The sequence below is a fragment of the Monodon monoceros genome, unplaced genomic scaffold (genome assembly GCF_005190385.1).
Source record: "Monodon monoceros isolate NGI ecotype Baffin Bay Population unplaced genomic scaffold, NGI_Narwhal_1 Super_Scaffold_14, whole genome shotgun sequence".
In the NCBI taxonomy this organism is placed as follows: domain Eukaryota; kingdom Metazoa; phylum Chordata; class Mammalia; order Artiodactyla; family Monodontidae; genus Monodon; species Monodon monoceros.
Window position 1 is genome coordinate 2,664,435 of NW_021703770.1, and position 19,730 is coordinate 2,684,164.

Sequence of the window (19,730 nt, forward strand, 5' to 3'; positions counted from 1 at the left end):
AAGCAAAGGCGTTCCGAGAAAAGCAAAGGACTGATCAATATCTCTCATGATCAAAAATGCAAAATCCCTCAACAAAATATTAGCGGATCAAATAAGACAATGTGTACAAAGAATTCTAGGCCACGGCCAAGTAGGAGGGATCCAGGTGTGCAAGGCTGGTTCAAAGTTTGAAAATCACTTAATGGAATCCATCACACCAACGGGTGAAAAGGCCATTCTCTTTCCTCTGGGGGATGCATGGCTTGGTTTTTGACTGTAGCCTTTGCTTGTTTCCCACGTTGTTTCTGTGCTCAAGAAATAAGTGTTGCTCCAGCCAGATTCCCAAGAAGCCATGTTGTTGTTTGATTACAAGTGTGGGCCTGTGATTACCTGGGGCTGAACCCCAGCTACTAGGTGTGAGGTCATGAGCAGTTTCCTAAGCCCTTTGTGCCTCAGTTTCTTACCCTGTAAAATGGGTCTCGTGATACCTGTCTTTCAGATTAAATGGCTTATTATGTATAAAGCCCTGGGAATAGCTCCTGGAGCTTCGTAAGCATGCGATATGTGTTAAAGGTTAGTGCTGGAAAGAGTGTGAACTTTGGCGTCATTCAGGCCTGATGGCAGGTCCAGCTCCATCTTTGCTGGCCTGGGTGCCTAGCGGAGTTGTCTGTGCTCCCTGATCCCAGGTTCATTTTCAGGAGGGTGGCGCCAACGGTACTGACTTGCAGAGAAGATGTTGCTAAAAGTTGCCTGGCTCACGGCACACACGTGTCTCCCCAGCCTTTACTCTAGAGAACCTGCCATCAGGACTGTGGATTTTCAACTCCGCAAATATTCACTGGGACAGTGGTCGGCCCAGACTGGCCCTAGGGGAGCTTTCAATTAAGCAGGAGCCCACACCTGCTTTTTTGGGGGGGCAGGAGCTTCCAATTAAGAATATTTCTGAGTCCCGTGGATCTGCTTTCACACGCAGCTCTGCCCTTCACCAGCACGGTGTGCTGGGGGCACCTCCCCTCTTCTCGGCCCCAGCTCGCTGGCCTGTGAAGGGAAGATGCGGTGCCCGCTCCGTGGGGTTGTTATAGAGATGGGATGTGTGGCATCTACAGTGTGGAGGCCCTCCAGTGATGCCGGGTTTTACCCCAGGTACAAGGCACCCTTGGACGGCGGGTGGGCTGAGGAAGCAGGTATGGGTTGGAGTGCCAGCTCTGGCTCACGTCAGTGATGTGGCCTTAAGCTTGGGCTAAGACTTTACTTGCAGTTTTATTGATGTTATTTAATCTCTACAATGACCCCCTTGCGACAACCAGCTACGGTAGGTTTTGTTATTCTCTCCACTCCTCAAGTGAGGGCGCTAAGGCACAGAGAGATTAGGTGTCTCTCTGAGATCGCAGAGCTGGTGAGTGACCGGGATTTGTACCACCAGGCACTCTGGTTTGAGGTTCCACCCTCCTGACCACCCGGCGAGCTCTGCCCCCATCTACACTAGAACCAGCGGAAGCTGCTTCTGTCTTTTTGGCGCTGGTGGGTGATGGAGATGCGAAAGGGCTGAGTGTGCTGTGTTGCCGCCTGGGATGTGGGGTTGGGCCGGCCTCAGCCCAGGTGTGGGGATGCTCCTGGGCTATTACAGAATCCGCTGCCTGCTTCTGTGGTCAGGCCAACCGGTCTGCCTTCAGTAGCGGGAGGAGCTCCTGACAACTCTTCTTCTTTTTTTAAAAAATATGTATTTATTTATTTGGCTGCACCGGCTTTTTAGTTGTGGTATGTGGGCTCTTTCGTGCGGCATGCGCGTGGGATCTAGTTCCCTGACCAGGGATCGAATCCGGACCCCCTGCGTTGGGAGCGCGGAGTCTTAACCACTGGACCACCAGGGAAGTCCCTCTTCTTCTTATAAGGGCACTAATCCCATTACGGGGCCACACTCTCATGACCTCATCTAAACCTGATCACCTCCCAAAGGCCCCACCACCAAATGCCATCACACTGAGGGATAGGGTTTCAACATATGAATTTGGGGGACATGATTTAGCCCAGAGAAAAGGGCCTGAACATACATTTGTAGGAGGCAGGCGAAGAGAAGGGGTTGGGTGGGAGATTGCCAGGAGGGACCACTCACCACGCCCCTAGCATCCACTGGGTCCTCCATTCCCCTCAACTCTCATCACCATTCAGTATTCTGTGGATGCTATGACAAATCACCCCAAACTTAGTGGCTTAGGACAGCACAGATTTATTATTGTAACGTTCTCAATTGAATTGAATTCCAAAATGGGTCTCACTGGGCTAAAATCAAGGGGTTGGCAGGGTTGTTCCCTTAGAAGTCCATAGGGGAGAATCCCTTTCCTTGCCTTGTCCAGCTTCTAGAGGTCACCTGCATTCCTTAGCTTGTGGTCCCTTCCTCCATCTTCAAAGCCAACAATGACCAATCAAGTCTTTCTCAGGTTGCCATCACTCTGGTTCTGACCCAGGCTCTTCCCTTTGTAAGGACCCTTGTGATTACACTGAGCCCGCCCAGATACTCCAAGTTAGCCGCCATATTTTTAAGGTCAAGTAATCAGTAATCTTTTTTTTTTTTTTTTTTTTTTTTTTTTTTGTGGTACGCAGGCCTCTCACTGTTGTGGCCTCTCCCGTTGCGGAGCACAGGCTCCGGACGCACAGGCCCAGCGGCCATGGCTCACGGGCCCAGCCGCTCCGCGGAATGTGGGATCTTCCCGGACCGGGACACGAACCCGCGTCCCCTGCATCGGCAGGCGGACTCTCAACCGCTGCGCCACCAGGGAAGCCCAAGTAATCAGTAATCTTAACTCCACCTGTAACTTTAATTCTTCCTTACCATGTAACGTAACATATTCACAGAGATTAGGATATGGACATCTTTTATTGGGTTTATTGTGGTAAAAAGTAAATAACATAAAATTTACCATTTTAAGTGTGTGATTCAGTAGCAGTAATTCCATTCAGATGTTGTGAACCATCAGCAGTATTTCCAGAACATTTTCATCACCCCAGACAGAAGCCCTGTAATCATTAAGCAATAACAGAAGATGTCTTTCCATGTATTTAGGTCTTCTTTAATTTCTTTCAGCAGTGATTTGCAGTTTTCAGTGTACACGTCTTACACCTCCTTGGTTCAGTTTATTCCTAAGTATTTTATGCTATTTTTTGATGCTATCGTAAGGAGAATTATTCTTCTTAATTTCTCTATGGATTGTTCACTGCTAGTGGACAGAAATGCAATGGATTTTTAAATGTTGATTTTTCATTTTGCAACTTTGCTGAATTCGTTTATTGGTTTTAACAGCTTTTGTAATTTTTAGGCTTTTCTATATATAGGAACATGTCATCTGACCGTCTCCTGAAATGGTCACACGGCAATCCCCCTTCTGTCCCCACGCTCCCATAACCCTCCCCATTTCCCTTTGCCGGTGTCATTTTATCCTACTTTACCCTGGCCTGTGTCTTACCTGTCTCCCAGGTGTCAGTGAGGGAGGGTTTGGTGGCATTCATCTGCCTGCCCTCAGAACCTGGCACACGAGGGCCACTGGTAAATCTTTGTGAATGAATCAATCAATGGTCAAATCTATAAGCTGTTTCCTTTTCCTGCATTTTGGAGTGAGCAATGACAAACACTTTTTGAAATGGCCATCCACATGAAAATAAAATATACAGGAGGGGAAATCGTTTAGCTAATAAACCACATGGATCAAAGAAATGCATAGAAAGCAAGAAGCGGTGTCTGTCCAACTGAGTTAGCAAAGATCAAAGGAATGATGCTACTTCTGTGCTGCCAGGTATGTGATGAGAGGGGCACCCACACACACTCCCACACTGCTTGAGGCAGTGGAAATGGTACAACCTTTTTGAAAAGAAGGTTGACAATTCATATCAGGGTCCTTTCAAAACCCATAGGACACCCTAAGTATTTTCCCACAAACCTACTGTAAGAAAATAATTAAATAGGGGCAAAGACTTAGGTACAAAGATATCCTCTTGTGACATGTTAAACGAATGAAACAGCCTATTAATGTCTAAAAGTAGAAAATATGATCAGAATAATGATGGTACTGTAACAGGCCATAGCCTTAGGGATCCGATAATGTGGGGCCTGACAGGTCCTTAACACGAATTTGCTAATGGATGGATGTGGGGGAAGGGCTGGATGAATCAGTGACCGGGAGGTAACACTGGGCTTTGCTCTTAGAAAGTCACACCTTTGGCTGTGTGAAGAGTGGAGTCTGAGCAGTGGAGACAGGGGGGAGGCTGGGTCTGGGGAATTCCTCCCACGTGAGGCCCAGAGGTTACTTCCTGCAGCTTCTCAGCTCAAGGGCCCTCCTCTAAAGGCGTGTCTTTCTCCACACAGGACATGTTCCAGTAGACCCTAACGGCGTCTCTTCCTGGCCCAGAAACGCTTGTTCCCAAGCACGAGAGAGCCATGGGCAGCCTGCACGGGAGCGTCGTGGCCCATCTCCTCTGGATGCTGCTGCTCTGGAGTGGGGACAGCAGCTGTCAGGCCCAGAGGGCAGGTGGGGCTGGAGGCTGTGCCAGGCTGAAGACAGAGCCGTCTGTGTGCGCGTCCGTGCGTGTGTGGGTGTGGGCCTCGGGGTGGGCTAGCGCCTGTGTGTGAGAGAGTGCAGGTCATCACAGGGGAGGTGTCCCCCAGCTGGTGTGTCAGAATCAGTCGTGCAGCTGGGGCGTGTGCATGTGTGTGTGCGAGTGAACACACACCTTTTTCTTTTTTTTTAATTGGAGTATAGTTGCTTTGCAATATTGTGTTAGTTTCTGCTGTGCAGCAAAGTGAATCAGCTATACGTATACATACATCCCCTCTTTTTTAGATGTCCTTCCCATTTAGGTCACCACAGAGCATTGAGTAGAGTTCCCTGTGCTCTACAGTAGCTTCTCATTAGTTACCTATTTTATACATAGTAGCGTGTATATGTCAATCCCAATCTCCCAATTCATCGCATCCCCCCTCCTTCCCCTCTTGGTATCCTTAAGTCTGTTCTCTATACATGTGTCTCTATTTCTGCTTTGCAAATTAGTTGATATGTACCATTTCTCTAGATTCCACATATAAGTGATAGTATATGATAGTTGTTTTCCTCTTTCTGACTTCACTCTGTACGACAGTCTCTAATCCACGTCTCTGCAAATGGCACTATTTCGTTCCTTTTTATGGCTGAGTAATACTCCATTGTATATATGTACCCCATCTTCTTTATCCATTCCTCTGTTGATGGACATTTAGGTTGCTTCAACACACATCTTGTGTCAATCATAGAATGTGTTGAAGGTGTGTCTCTGTTGAGTGCATACAGGGTTTGGGGACAGTGGGCAGGTTAGTGCCCTGCTGTGTTGTCTGGCTCTGTGAGGACGTTGGACCACATCCTGGGGGGCGTTGGATGCCCTGGAGTCCAGCCAGAAGAGGCGGCTGGGACAGTGAGTGGACGGGAAGTGGGGAAGTTATTGTAGCAGAGGAGGCCCGGGAGGGAGGGGGTGAGAAGTGACAGGAGGGTTTGCCCACCTGTCTGAGGGCCTCCTGGGAGGAGTCACTGTCAGTGGGGGACATGGAGAAGGGGTCAGGGACCTGAGCTGGTCTGGTCTGTATCACAGCACCCAGCCCAGAGCCCGCGCACTGCGTCCACGGCACACAGCTGGACCGGATCTCAGGGAGAGCGCCTGTCACTATACGGCTGGGTGTAAAATGCTGCCCCCATTTTACAGATGAGGAACTGAGGTAACAGATGCCCACTACTGTATATAAAATAAACAACAAGGACCTACTTACAGCACAGGGAACTATATTCGCTATCTTGTAATAATCTATAATGGAAAAGAATTTTTAAAAATAATATAGATATATACATCTATGTGCATAACTGAATCACTTTGCTATACACCTGAAACTAACACAGTATTGTAAATGGACTGTACTTCAATTTTGAAAAGTGTTGGAAAAAAAAAAGAGAGGCCCTATCCCCCTACCTCCATCCCCGTGAGGCTGGGGGACACAAGAAGTGCTGACCAGAGCCAAGCCCTTTATCCGGGGCCTCCAAAGAAGATGAAAAACAAACAACGGACCCCAGAGGCTTCCGTTTCTCCATCGTTTTACAAAGTTCTGCTTTGCCTGAGCCTCACAAAGCCCGGCTGTCTAGAAAGACAGTGATGAGTGTGGGCGTCCTGGTTTTCATGGGAGGAATGTGGGGCTTCCTAGGAGCTTTCTGTGTCCCCTGGGATGACCCCACGTGCCCAGGCCATACCCAGGATTATCAAATTCAGAAGTGGGAAGGCCCAAGGACCTTTTGTCCGTGCCCTCATTTCACAGAGTGGCGGCCCAGGGGAAGCAGTCGCCTGCCGGGTCACAGGGCCCTTGCCTGTGGCAGAGCCGAGGCCAGAAGCCAGGACCCTTCCCACCACACCTCTCTTCATTCTCACCTGCCCAAGACCCAGCCTGTTCCCTGGCCTCCAGGAGAAAGTGGCCCCTTGGCGAGGCCTCCTGCACAAATGAACCTTCTGCAGCCTAGAGGATTACAGCCGCAGGGCGGGCCCTCCCTGGCGCACAGCAGCAATTATTCTGATCAGGCTGGGACATCACTGTCCCAAAGACAAAAGGATGACCTTTTGTGTCAAGAAGAAACACTCCCCAGGAATTATCTCTGAGTCCACACATCTGGGCGGACACACTTCTAAAACTCTAATCCTGTTAGGGGATCAATCCGGCGAAGGCAGGGATTCATTTCAGCTCCTCAGCGGATCGGACCTGGATTTTAAAAACTAGAGGAGAAGGTAGATGTGGAAAATTCAAGGGAGGCACTGGCTCAGGGCAGGATAAGAAGTATTTGTGTGTGTGTGTATAAATATGCCTAGCTTTATTTTTCTGTTTTTTGAACTTAATGCATTGCTTGTAAACACAAAATCCGAAGTACAAAGGAATACCATTCACTCATGGTTCTGCTTGCCAGAAATAAGCTATGTTTCTTTTTGTAGCTTCTCTCCTGAATACACAGTTGTGCACAGAGACACACATGCTTTTCATACCCAACAACAGAGTGGAAAATGTCTCCACATTGGTAAATAAGGGTTCCTGCAGGGCCCGGCCACGGCTGTGGTGGCTTCCTGGCATCCCACTGAATGAGTACAGGAGGATTATTATTTAAGTAGTTCCCTATGGATGATCATGGAGGTAGTCTCCAGAATTTTGCTTGGCAGTGCTGCCATGAACTTCCTTATACATCTTTATTTTTTTCCCCTTCCATTTATCTGCTAGTTTGCTTCAGTTAAATCACGGAATCTGGAATTGGTGGATCCAAAGATACCCTCTTCTGTAAAAGGCTTTTAGGACCCTGACAGTGGGGTGACAAACCCCATGGCCACTTCTTGAGCCCACAAAGGCACTCTCCTTACGCTCTCACTGGCTACCACGGTCTCTCTGACTTTTGCCAGTTGGACAGTTTAACAAAGTGGGATTCTTTTTCTTTTTTTGGTTTGTTTTTATTTTATTTTCACTAATCAGATGTTTGTGCCAGGTGTTCCCAAAGCCTGATTAGTTGCTGCTGTCGGCGTGGCCAAGACTCAGATTCCAGAAAAATCGAGACAAGGGCATTTTGATGGTTCCCCTGTATATTTGTGCAGCACTTTGGAGTTTAGAAGATACTTTTCCTCATATTACCTAACTGTGAAATGGGGACGAACAAGCTCTCTGCACAGGGCTGCCCTGAGGATCAGAAATAAATTATATAGTGCTGCATTTTGTTTAATCAAAAGCATCACATAGCTTATATAAAATTTATATTTGTAAAAATATAAGCATATTTTTTATAGAGCACTATAGAGCTTCTAAAATATATGAGTGCAGTCTAACTTACGTGATTTCTAATAGTGAAATACTTTTAACTGTTTAACTATCTGACAAGAGAGGACTGGCTAAATAAATTATGCTCATCCCTGCAGTGGAATCTCTGCAGCCATAGAAACCGGCATTATCACACTGGAAATGGGCTCCCAGAGCATCGCTGGATGCGGTAAAACCAGCTGATATACCAGTGCGTCTGGTACAGGCCCACTTCCATCGATAATTATATGGAAATAGCACATAAATAAATACACCGTGGGCTAGCAGTAGTTATCTCGGAGCAGATGGAAATATGAGCGTTTAAAGATTTTTTGATTGCCTTTTCTGCTTTTTCTGAAATGGGCGTGCATTATTTATAGTAGGTTTGAAAGATAATGAAGTCACTTTCGAACCAAAATAATGGGAATAAAGAAATGGGTACGGTAGTGTTCCATGATTGTTACTCACTTATATAAATATATATATAAGCTATATATAAAATTATACATATTTATATAACATCCATATATTATATAATATATAATTATATATGTATTATTCACTTATATACATATATAATTATATTATATATAATTATGCATATATATTTTATCTATCATTACATAGTATATTATATATAATTGTATATGTTATTCACTTTTAGAAATATATATAAACTATAATTATATAGTTCTATATTATATATACAATTATATATGGTATCCACTTGTATAAATATACGTATTAGCTATGTATATAAATATATATGTTAACTATATCTATAGGCAGCTGAACCTCACAGCAACCTCGGAGAGACTCCCAGTCATGTGACCTTTAGGGACCCGAGGCTGGGGCTTTAAGGCAGCAGCCGAGGCCCCGCTCCGGCCCCGCTCCCGCCCCGCAGCGCGAGGCCGAGTGGGCGGGGCTTGGAGGCAGGTCTGCGAGACCCGGATGACCACGCCTCCCGCCCCCAAGGACCTTGCCTTTCCTGCGAGCCAGCGGCCCCCGTCGCCCTTTTTGTCGCCCCTGCAGGTTGCAAAACCGTCCACTACGACCTGGTCTTCCTCCTGGACGCCTCCTCGAGCGTGGGCAAGGAGAACTTCGAGAAGGTCCGGCAGTGGGTGGTCAACCTGGTGGACACGTTCGAGGTGGGCCTGGACCGCACCCGCGTGGGCGTCGTGCGCTACAGCGACCGGCCGACCACGGCCTTCGAGCTGGGCCGCTTCGGCTCACGGGCCGAGGTCAAGGCGGCGGCGCGGCAGCTGGCCTACCACGGCGGCCACACGCACACGGGCGACGCGCTGCGCTACGTCACGCGGCACAGCTTCGCGCCGCGGGCCGGCGGCCGCCCCGGGGACCGCGCCTTCAAGCAGGTGGCCATCCTGCTGACCGACGGTCGCAGCCAGGACCTGGTGCTGCCCGCCGCCGATGCCGCGCACCGCGCAGGCATCCGCATCTTCGCCGTGGGCGTGGGCGAGGCGCTGCGGGAGGAGCTGGAGGAGATCGCCTCCGAGCCCAGGGCCGCGCACGTCTTCCACGTGTCGGACTTCGACGCCATCGACAAGATCTGGGGCAAGCTGCGGCGCCGCCTGTGCGAGAGTGAGTAGGGACCCGCGCGCGGGGCGGGGCGGGGCGGGGCGGGGCGGGACCCGGCTGCAACGCAGAGCGGGGCCAGAGGCCACCCGGCCAGCTCAGTAACTGAGAGCTCCCCACCCCCAGTCCGGGCCCATCACCCAGGGTCCTGCCCCGTGGGCCCTGCGTCCAGGGAGGCAGAGGTGGAAAGAAAATTAAAGAGAGCTGGGTCCTGAACCCCGCCCAGCCTGAGATACTCGGAGACTGGTTACGTCTCTTGAGTTGCAGCTTCATGTCTGCAATGGGGACCATCCACTGGCCTCCCAGGGCTGTTAAGTCAGAAAAGGTGCCTGCAGAGGCCTGGCCAGAATATCTGCACGCAGAGCTGAGAGACGTCGGGCCCTGCACCTCTCCTGAGGGGCTGCAGTGAGAGGTCATGGAAGAATGGGGGCACAGACCGCCTTTGGGAACTGCCCAAGTCAGTCTGGGCGGGGCGTGACATGGTCAGATCTTTGTGCAGAATGGAATGCTGGCAGGACAGCGGAGTCCAAGGAGCCCACTGCTGGTCCCAGAGGCCAAGGGCTCTTGACCTCGTGCCCTCTGAGATCACCCGAGGCCTCCGAGTTATTTGCCTGGAATCTTGACTGTGGCTGGGGATGGAGGATGGAGAGGAAGGAGTATGTGGGCAGAGGGGGCAGACAACGGGCAGAGATCCAGGGGCCCCTGGGGCTCTGACCTGGACGGCTGACCTCCAGGACCCTAGTGGGGTCATTCTGAGGCTAGCCCCCTCTCCAGGATAGGAGGGGTGAAGTGAGTTTCTCTTGTGCCGGCCTTTCTCCAGGTTCAGCCTCTGCCTGCTTCACTGGGGTGATGTTTCCTCCTTGCTGGGTAACTTCCGCCTCCAGGGCCCAGGCGGGGGCAGGGAGCAGAGTGTCAGACTCTGTCTTGCCGACTTCTCTGGGGGACTGCGCCCTGGCTGGGGCAGCCCAGAGGGTCGCACCTGAGCAGGGGCAGGGGCCTGGGGCAGTGGAGGAGGGACTGGCAGTGGGAGCAGCTGGCCAGAGAGGCAGGTGCCTTGTCCCAGGGATGGGCCGGGCTTGCAGCTGACTCATATCTGAGACTGGACGCCCTCGGTTTCTTTACCACTTTGTGGCTTTTTCTCTGCTTACTTATTCACAGATACTTACTGGGGGTCTCATGTTTGTGTGGCCTGACTTCTGAGCCTATAGAAAAAGATAAGACACAGCACCTGCCCTCAAGGCTTTCCTAGTCTAGATGGCGGGAAGAGGCACCAAAAAAGGAATGTGATGGGTGGGATCCTGCTGTGGTTTGGTGGATGGTGACCCTGAGAAGAGGGAGGGCTTCCTGGAGGAGGTGACACGTAGATGGTTTAGAAGACAGAGCTCAAGCTTAAGTGGCTGCACTTAGTCAATGAACTGGAAATTGCCAGAGGAAAGGAGCAGAGTGGAGGATGGTGGCTTTGTGTGATGGTCAAGGCCTAGATGAAGGAGGGCCTTGTGTGCAAGGCGAGGCGTTGGAGGGTTCTTGGCAGGGCGTGACATGGTCAGATCATTACGCAGAATGGAATGCTGGCAGGACAGCAAGCAAAAGGGAGCCCCTTCACGAGACTGCTGGGGAAATTCAGAGAATGGTGCTGGGGCGGGTGGCACACTGATGCCGAGGCCCATTTTACAGATGAGGAAATTGATGCCCAGAGTGCTGAGAGATAGTCACCTAGTCTACAGTGTGCAATTCACTGGCCATAGACTTCCTTAGTGACTTCATTTGACCCTCATTGCAACCTCCTAAGGTACAGATGCTCTTCTTTTTGCTGCTGAGGGCATTTAGAATGCTGAGATCATGGGCTTATGGGCCCTCAGCAGTAGGCCGGAGAGGTGGCGGGGCCACACTGGGGAAGAGGAGAAAGGCAGAAGGAACAGCCTGGGCAGGGCCAGGCGAAGGCTTGATCTAGGTGCATATGCTCAAGAAATCCGGGCTGACAAGAGCCAGACGCTAGGTCACGGGCCTAGCCAAGGGGCAGACATCCAACGTGGTGGCTCAGGGTCCATGAGCACCCAACTACCATCCCAGAGCCTTGATCCAGGGACCCCAGGGACCTAGGAAGCAAGGCTGCTTCTAGACCCTACCCTCTGGCATTTCGTCATCCTGCCAGCCTGGGTTCAAACTGGTTCTGCATCTTGGCAGAGCAGAATGTAGATTTTGAAGAACTTCTGTGCCCAGGGGATGGTTTTGGGACTGCTTCTGACAACCCTGGAGAGGGCAGGCCACTGAGTCACGTTGCCCGGTGAATACAACGGCGGGGCTGGGCACAGAACCCAGGCCGAATGCTGGCCTCATCCCCCTGTGCCCCCAGAACACGGATTTCAGCACCATTGACCTTGGGTCTGAGTCAGGGACGATGATCACAGGTAACAGAAAACCCCACTCTAACTTGCTTAAAGAGTAAAGCAGGTTGACATCACACAGGATGAAGAGACCAGGGGTCAGGCAGCCTCGAGCAGTGAGACCAGGCCCTCTCACTCTCCCTGTTCCCAGGCTCTTCTTTCTTGGTGTTAATTCTGATCTTGGCTGATGTGTGTGTCGGGGTCTCGGCAGTGACCAGTGTTGACTGAAGAGATGCTGATGGGGGTTCTCTTTAGGGAAGATTGAGGTCACCGAGGGATGCCGAGGCACCGGGAATCAGTAGCAGGAGAAGTCAGCTGGTAGCAGGGATGGAAATGATGCTGGGGCCCGTGGGTGGGGAGGGGCTGCCCGTCATGAGCTGTAGTCTCCTCACCTCAGGGAGCAACACGGCTGCCCACTCAACCATGACCCAGAGGGAGCGGGAAAGGAGCCCCTGCCTCACTCCCTGCCCGCTTGGCTGGCACTTACCGTTGGCCTGACCTCATCTGACACCAGAGGGGCCAGGTGATACGGTGACAGGGGCCAGCCTCCTGGGCTCAGAGCAAGACAGAGAAGGAGAGCAGGGGTGTGGGAGGGAAAAGGAGCTGCCAGCCCAAGACAGCTCTGAGTGACCTCAGAGTCGCGAGAGTCCTTGGACCCAGCAGAGGAGAGGGTGACCCACAGGCCTGGGTTCAGCCTGACTGGACGCCTGTAGGCCCTACGACTGTTCCCAGCCCATCGCTGTGGCCTCCGAGTGGAAACAGGCTGACTATCTGGGGCCTAAACCACAGGACCCTGTTTGACGCTGGGGAGTGGAGTTAATTACCACCTCTCCTCCCTCAAAGAAAGGGGTCTGACCCAGGCAGAGACACCGGGGGCTGTACCCACGGGGCAAGGGCTGCAAGCCCACCCAGCACGCCACACATCCACCGTGATAACATGAGGAGAAACCCACGATTCTCTCTAGACAGGCTTCTCCGAATGCCTGAATAGATGGAAGATTCAAGTTATTCTTAGTCGTCTGAAGGGAATCCGTTTTGTAAATACAGCTGTAGGCTGAGAGGGTCTGCTCTGTTCTGGGGACAGACGAAGCAGAATCTCTGCACAATTGCTTCAATTAGAAACAAAGCAAAACAAATAAAAGAGCGAACAGTAACATAGTGGAAAGCACGTAGTAGATTAAATCAAGGAGCATCACAGCATCCAAACAGCTAGAAGTCTTTTGGCCCAGGGAGGGCACCTATGGGTGACTTGGCAGCCTGAATCAGAGCCGTTCTGACAGGGGCTTCACACTCATGATCTGGGAAATCGTAGACTAACAATGTGGGGTTTTGGTGTCGTGATCAGTCCACCCAACCCCCTCGTTCGTTCATTCAACAGCCGTAGTGTGTTCACGCTAATCCGTTCATTCATCCAACTTCAACCCAACCACGTGTTGTAAGCATTGGTTCAGTTCAGTCCATCCATCCATCCATTCGTTCATTCACTCGTTCATTCAGCAGTCACACACTGAGTGAGTCCTCTGCTGGGCACACGCCAGGTGCCCAGGATGCAGTCTTTTTCCTTGAGAAGCTTTTATCTCCAGGAGGCAGCAGGGAAGTGACAGATTATTGCACCATGGACTGTGCACGCTGGTTACCACCTGCCACTGGAAATTTCTGTTAGTTTATCTGCCTAGAAGCTGCCTTCACATATAAGAATATAAGCTTCACGAGGGAAAGTCTGTTTCTTGCGGTGCCAGCACCTGGAACAGAGCCTGCTATGTAGGAGGAGCTGCCTAAATATTGTTTAAAAGAAGTCGAGAGCAGCGGCCCGGAGTTAGCTCTGTGCTCCCTGCTGCACTTGCGGTGCTGTGCACATCAGAGGCACTCACGCAAGGATCTACCGCCTCCCAAATGCCAAGAATATTCAGCAGATCTGAACTCATAGCCAGCAGTAACTGAGCATTTCACTTGTGCGTATTTTGGTTATCAGAGGCAAACAGTTGGATTTTTTTTTTTCCCCTTTAAAAACAAAACCTTGGGCTTCCCTGGTGGCGCAGTGGTTGAGAGTCCGCCTGCCGATGCAGGGGACGCGGGTTCGTGCCCCGGTCCGGGAAGATCCCACATGCCGCGGAGAGGCTGGGCCCGTGAGCCATGGCCGCTGAGCCTGCACGTCCGGAGCCTGTGCTCCGCAACAGGAGAGGCCACAACAGTGAGAGGCCCGCGTACTGCAAAAAACAAAAACAAAAAACCCTTTATTTTATTTTGTTTAACATGTTTATTGGAATATAATTGCTTTACAATGGTGTGTTAGTTTCTGCTTTATAAGAAAGTGAATCAGCTCTACATATACATATATCCCCATATCCCTTCCCTCTTGCGTCTCCCTCCCACCCTCCCTATCCCACCCCTCTAGGTGGTCACAAAGCACTGAGCTGGTCTCCCTGTGCTATGCGGCTGCTTCCCACTAGCTATCTGTTTTATATTTGGTAGTGTGTATATGTCCATGCCACTCTCTCACTTCGTCCCAGCTTACCCTTACCCCTCCCCGTGTCCTCAAGTCCATTCTCTGCGTCTGCGTCTTTATTCCTGTCCTGCAATGGTTCTTCAGAACCTTTTTTTTTTTTTGATTCCATATATATGTGTTAGCATATGGTATTTGTTTTTCTCTTTCTGACTTACTTCACTCTGTATGACAGACTCTAGGTCCGTCCACCTCACTAAATAACTCGATTTCATTTCTTTTTATGGCTGAGTAATATTCCATTGTACGTATGTGCCACATCTTCTTTATCCATTCATCTGTCGATGGACACTTAGGTTGCTTCCATGTCCTGACTATTGTAAATAGGGCTGCAGTGAGCATTGTGGTACATGACTCTTTTTGAATTATGGTTTTCTCAGGGTGTGTGCCCAGTAGTGGGATTGCTGGGTCGTATGGTAGTTCTATCTTTAGTTTTTTAAGGAAGCTCCATACTGTTCTCCATAGTGTCTGTATCAATCAACATTCCCACCAACAGGGCAAGAGGGTTCCTTTTTCTCCACACCCTCTCCAGCATTTATCGTTTGTGGATTTTTTGATGATGGCCATTCTGACTGGTGTGAGGTGACACCTCATTGTAGTTTTGATTTGCATTTCTCTAATGATTAATGATGTTGAGCATCCTTTCACGTGTTTGTTTGCAATCGGTACATCTTCTTTGGAGAAATGTCTGTTTGGATTTTGAGGGCTGGTGAGGGTCTGGAGGAGGCAGGCTGGGATGGGCTGAATCTTCCGATGACAGGACAGATGCAGAGGAAGAGGACCCTGACCCGACTCCCTGGGCTGTGAACAGCACTGAGAGAGTCTCCTGTTCTCTGAGCACCAAACGTTTTGAAGGCTGATGAGGGTCTTTGCATTACACTCTCACTCTGTCCCCACCCAGCCCGGTTGGCAGGGCCGGGGGCTGGGTGTCCCTGCTGACGTTTTGCACGTGGGGAAGCCACCAGTGCTCTAGACCCGTGCTGGCCATCACATGTGGGCACTGACCAATCTGGGGCTGGTCTGAACTGAGAAGTGCTGTGAGTGACATACACGCCGGATTTTGTGGGCGTGGCATGAAAAAGAGAGTAAAGCATCTCATGCATATTTTTTATATATATTGATTACATATTTAAATGATAATGTGTTGGAAATTTAGGGTTTATACAATATATTCCTAAAATCAACCTCACCTGGTTCTTTTTACTTTTTAAAAATTGCGGCTTCTAGCGGATCTAACTTTACATGTGAGGCTCTTCTCCACCTCTGCTTCCTCCTCCTTTGCCCTTGTTCTTCTTCTGTGATGCTGCTGCTGCAGACGGAGAACGGAGGTCTGATCGCTTCTAGAGCCCATGCTTTCCAGGCAGCCTGGCTACAGAAGGGAGGAGGGGCAGTTCTGGGGGACAGAGGGGAAGCTGAGTCCCAGGTCAGTGCACAGGAAGTGAGGGGCCAGTGCGGCCGCCCCGCTCCTAAGGCAGCACAGGCGGGGGTCTGGAGGCAGTGGCTGGTCTGGCCTGGAAGCCCAGCTGGGAGTGACCGTGTGAGCAGAGGAGGGGTGACGTGGGGACAGGACCAGGCCTGGGATGGGGCAGCGCTTCTTCAGGGTGGCCATTGCAGAAGCTTCTCTTTGTCCAGATTGCTCCTGGACCACCCGTGGGCCTGACCTGTCCTTGTTCTCAGGCCTCAGGGTGCCGTCGTTCACCACTGCTTAGAGCAGAATTCCTGGGCACATCCTGCTTCCTAAGTCATAGCTGCACATAGGATAACTTAGTGCTGCCCCGTGATTTTTCTCTAACGCATTTATGGCTTACCCTGTGTGTCCATCCGTTCTCAGAATTAATAGGCACAACACTTAACGTTGGCGTTCAGACCTTAGCCACTCCTGATTGGTCGGTGACGTGGCTGGTTAGGATCTCTCCCCGAGGAGGCCCCACTGGCAGGGAGCAGAGCCGGGTGTTTCACCCCATTCTGTTTGACCGCAGGGCCTGAGTTCTTTCTGGTCACTGCGGATATTTAGGAAGCATCTTTAAATCCACCATGGCATTGAAGCCTCTCCCCAACCCCCTAAGTCAGTTCCTGCTTTTTCCTCTTCTGTTGCTGATGGCACTGAGGGGCTGAGGGGCTTATCCGGGATCACAGGCAACCAGGCTCTCAGCTCTTCACATAGCTCAGAACCTGCTGCCTGCAAGTCTGAGTTTTTTCACGCTATCCTTCTGTAATCCTATTGGATGCCTAATTATTGAACCCTCCCAATGCCTGGCCCAGGCCTGGCTCACGCCCAGTGACCAGTGGCTGTTTGTTGAAATGATAAATGGAGCTCACTGTACTTGAAGAAATCATCATCCCTGTTCCGCAAACGAAAGATTCTGCGCACACCTAGGAGGGGAGCAGCGACAGCAGCGGCAGCAGCCACGCGCGGCGGTGTTGTTAGAGATGCACCTTCTAGCGTCGCCACTTCGGCAGCCTCACCCAGTGGCCTCCCCTGAGATCTGCTGCGGCCCGTGGCTCACTGTCCCCCGGCCTTAGGCTCATCCAGGGAAGCGCCTCCGTGTCACGGCATCAGTTCCTGCCCCTCTGTGACCTGATGAGGTTCCCAGGGGACTGGACCTCAGCCCGGCTTCCCGCAGAGCCTGGGGCGGAGGCGCAGCCCCGGAGCCTCGTCTGTAATTAAGAGCTTTTTCTACCCCAGGCTCAGTCGTGGCCACGAAACAGCCTTTATATAGCTGATGGTGTGGCACTTAGTGAGCTTGTGGCATGCCAGCGGCCGCAGCTGGGGGAGCCTCTGCCTGCTTCTATTTGGGGGCACTGTTTGGTGGCCCTGACTCCCCTCCCCCTGCCCCTTAGCCCTTGGGTGTTAGTGTGGATGAGGGCACAGAAGCGGCCGCTTGTGCCTCTGTGGTTCATGACACAAAGCCTCCCTCTCTCTGTGTGTTGTGTGTCCATGTGCTGTTCCAGTGAGTTTTGTCTACTGGATGCAATACTCCCCATGACGACACACACACACACACACAGAGAGAGAGAGAGAGAGAGGGAGGGAGAGAGAGAGAGAGAGAGAGGGAGAGAGAGGCTTGTTTGGTGTGAGGCGGGGATGGATTTTATGGTTCTCCTGCAGTTCACACTGGAAAAACGTCAGCATCTCTACCCCAGCCGCGCATTTTGAGAGTGCGTGACTCTGCGTGTGTCCCCCGCCACTCCGAGGAGAGGCTCAGCTTCCTGTACTGGTTAGACCCGCTCACAGATTCAGCCGCTGTGATCCTAAGTGAGGTCAGTCTGGGGGCGGGTGCTGAGATTCTTTGAGAGGCTTGCTCTTGCTTTTGACCGTGGCTGTCACAGACCACTGCGTCTTCAGATGAGGGGATCGTTAGGTTCGCTTGAAAATTTGTTCTATGCTTTTTTCTTCTTGTAGCAGAAAACAGTTTGAGTAAATAACACAACTTACTTGTGTCACTGGGACCAGGCTAGATAGACCTTGCAGGACACCAGCTCACAGCGGTGCAGGTCTCAGGGATCTTTACTGCACTGTTGGGTTCTTTCTTCAGCACAGATTGTTTGTTCCCCTCTTATCTCCCAGACATTGTTGTGAGGCAAGGGGATCACGATGGTGAGCGATTCATGCGATCCTGCCTTTAGGGCAGTACTTTCCAGAAAGGAAGGGAGATGGAGAAAAAACAAGATCAAGTAAGCGGGAAGGTGATTTCATAGCGTGGTAAGTGCTTTGAAGGGAGTAAAGCAGGGCCATGTGACGAAGGGTCTCAGGCGGGAGGGTTAGGAAGGCCTGAGTTGATCCAGGAAGAGATCCATGGGCCCAGAGTTCCAGGGAGAGGCAGGTGCCAAAGCCAAGGGCCTGCAGGCGGTGTGGTCCTGATGCTGGAGGAGCAGATGCTGGGGGCCAGGCTGGGGGCAGGGGCAGTCACAGTGCCCACGAGGAGAGCGTTACCACTGCCACTGTCGGGGGCAGATGTCGAGGCTTAGCTCTGCAGCTCAGCTCTCCCAAGTCCACCTGCCAGGAGGAGGCCAGGAATCAGCCAGAAGCAGAGCGCACCTCAACCCCCTGGAATAGTCTGTCCCCTCGACGGCCCAGAGATGACACCCACGGGGAGCCTGGGGCTGGCTGTCGGCATGTCTGGGTGGCGTGTCCAGCCTGGGAGTTTCTTTGGGTCTGTCTCCCTTAGGACCTGAGTCTCGTAGTCATCAGAGAGGGGACAGCCCTGCTGGTGGCTTTGTCCCCAGTGACCAAGTCTTCCTGTCCCCACCCCTGTCTCCATCCCCACATCCCTCTGCGTGGCCTGGAGACTCAGAGATGAACTCAGCACACACATACGTGCGTGCGTACCTATGCACATACGCCACACACACACACACACACACATACACGTATCTGGGAGCACGTGTTCCCACGAGGCGACCCGCCCAGCTCGTCCTCTGGGTGGGCCTGAAGCCCGGGCAGAATCAGCGGCCGCCTCAGCTGTGGGTTTGGAGCTGCCACGCGGATGCCTGTGGCCTGGCTCTCGGGGCCACACCAGCCTCGGGAAGCACGGCTGGGGCCCCGCCCTTGGCCCAAAGGTCACTGGGAGCGCCTCCCGGGTAAACTTGTCATGACTGAGGTCACCCCCTGGAAATAATCATCGGGTTACTTAATTCTGATTATGTGCTGGGGAATTTTATTAGAAAATTACTGAAATTGAGGGAAAACTAAAATCACCCGTCGTTAATTTTTCATTTGTGTACATCAAGGAAGAAGAAATAGTCTCCCAGCTCTGCCCAGCCAGGCCCAAGCCTGACGAGGCCCCTGCCCGACTCCTTTCTCTGCTACATCTGCATGACCCCCTGTAAAAACCCCAGCTCTTCTGCCTCAGCCTCTGCTGATCCAGGGGATGCGGCTCATCTCGTCCACACTTTCTAACCCGTGTGTCCCGCTCCACGTGAGGAGCAGGTACCCTCGTGTCCTGAGTTCTCCCCAGCCTGCCCGTCACTCTCTCTGCTTCTGGGTTCTGGTTTCTCATGGCGGCAGCACTTTTAGTACTGAGCTCCGTGTGGATTTGTCCCGGCAGGTAGATTCCCAGAGGAGGTTTGCACGTGCACCGTGATTCCCACAGTGCAGCCCGTGGGCTGGCGGCGGAGGCCGTGGCGCGTGCTGGTTCAGCCCCAGCGCCTGGAGCAGCCTAGCCCTGCCTCTTCAGCCTGGGTGAAGCCTCAGGCCAGTTCCCTAACCTCCTTCTGCCTTGCATGTTCATTGGTACAAAGAGGATGATGGTGACATTTCCACCTTGTAGAGTGTTGTGAAGACCTAAGCGTTGGGACGAGGAAAACGCTTAGCACAGTGGTGGCCCTGAGCACACGCTCTACAGCTGTCTGCTCTTACTTTGTGGGTGTGATTTTTATGTATGTCTATATTTTCGTCTGTCTCTATCTGTATGTGTATATGTGTATGTATATATTTATATTT

General features: G+C 51.6%; 1 protein-coding gene across 8 annotated transcripts in view; it reads left to right on the forward strand.

Moving 5' to 3' along the window:
* The window catches only part of COL22A1 (collagen type XXII alpha 1 chain), a 254,177-nt gene that overhangs the window by 16,321 nt on the left and 218,126 nt on the right, over positions 1-19,730 (forward strand). For 7 of the 8 annotated variants that reach the window (XR_003793573.1, XR_003793575.1, XM_029222987.1 and 4 more), the window contains exons 2-3: positions 4,337-4,499; positions 8,840-9,406. Coding sequence is in view for 5 of the 8 variants with exons in the window: in XM_029222987.1 (XP_029078820.1) it covers positions 4,409-4,499; positions 8,840-9,406 (658 nt within the window). In the remaining 3 variants the exon portion in view is untranslated. Of the gene's footprint in view, positions 1-4,336; positions 4,500-8,839; positions 9,407-19,730 lie in introns of those variants that run through there. The other variant, XM_029222992.1, reaches the window with a different exon arrangement.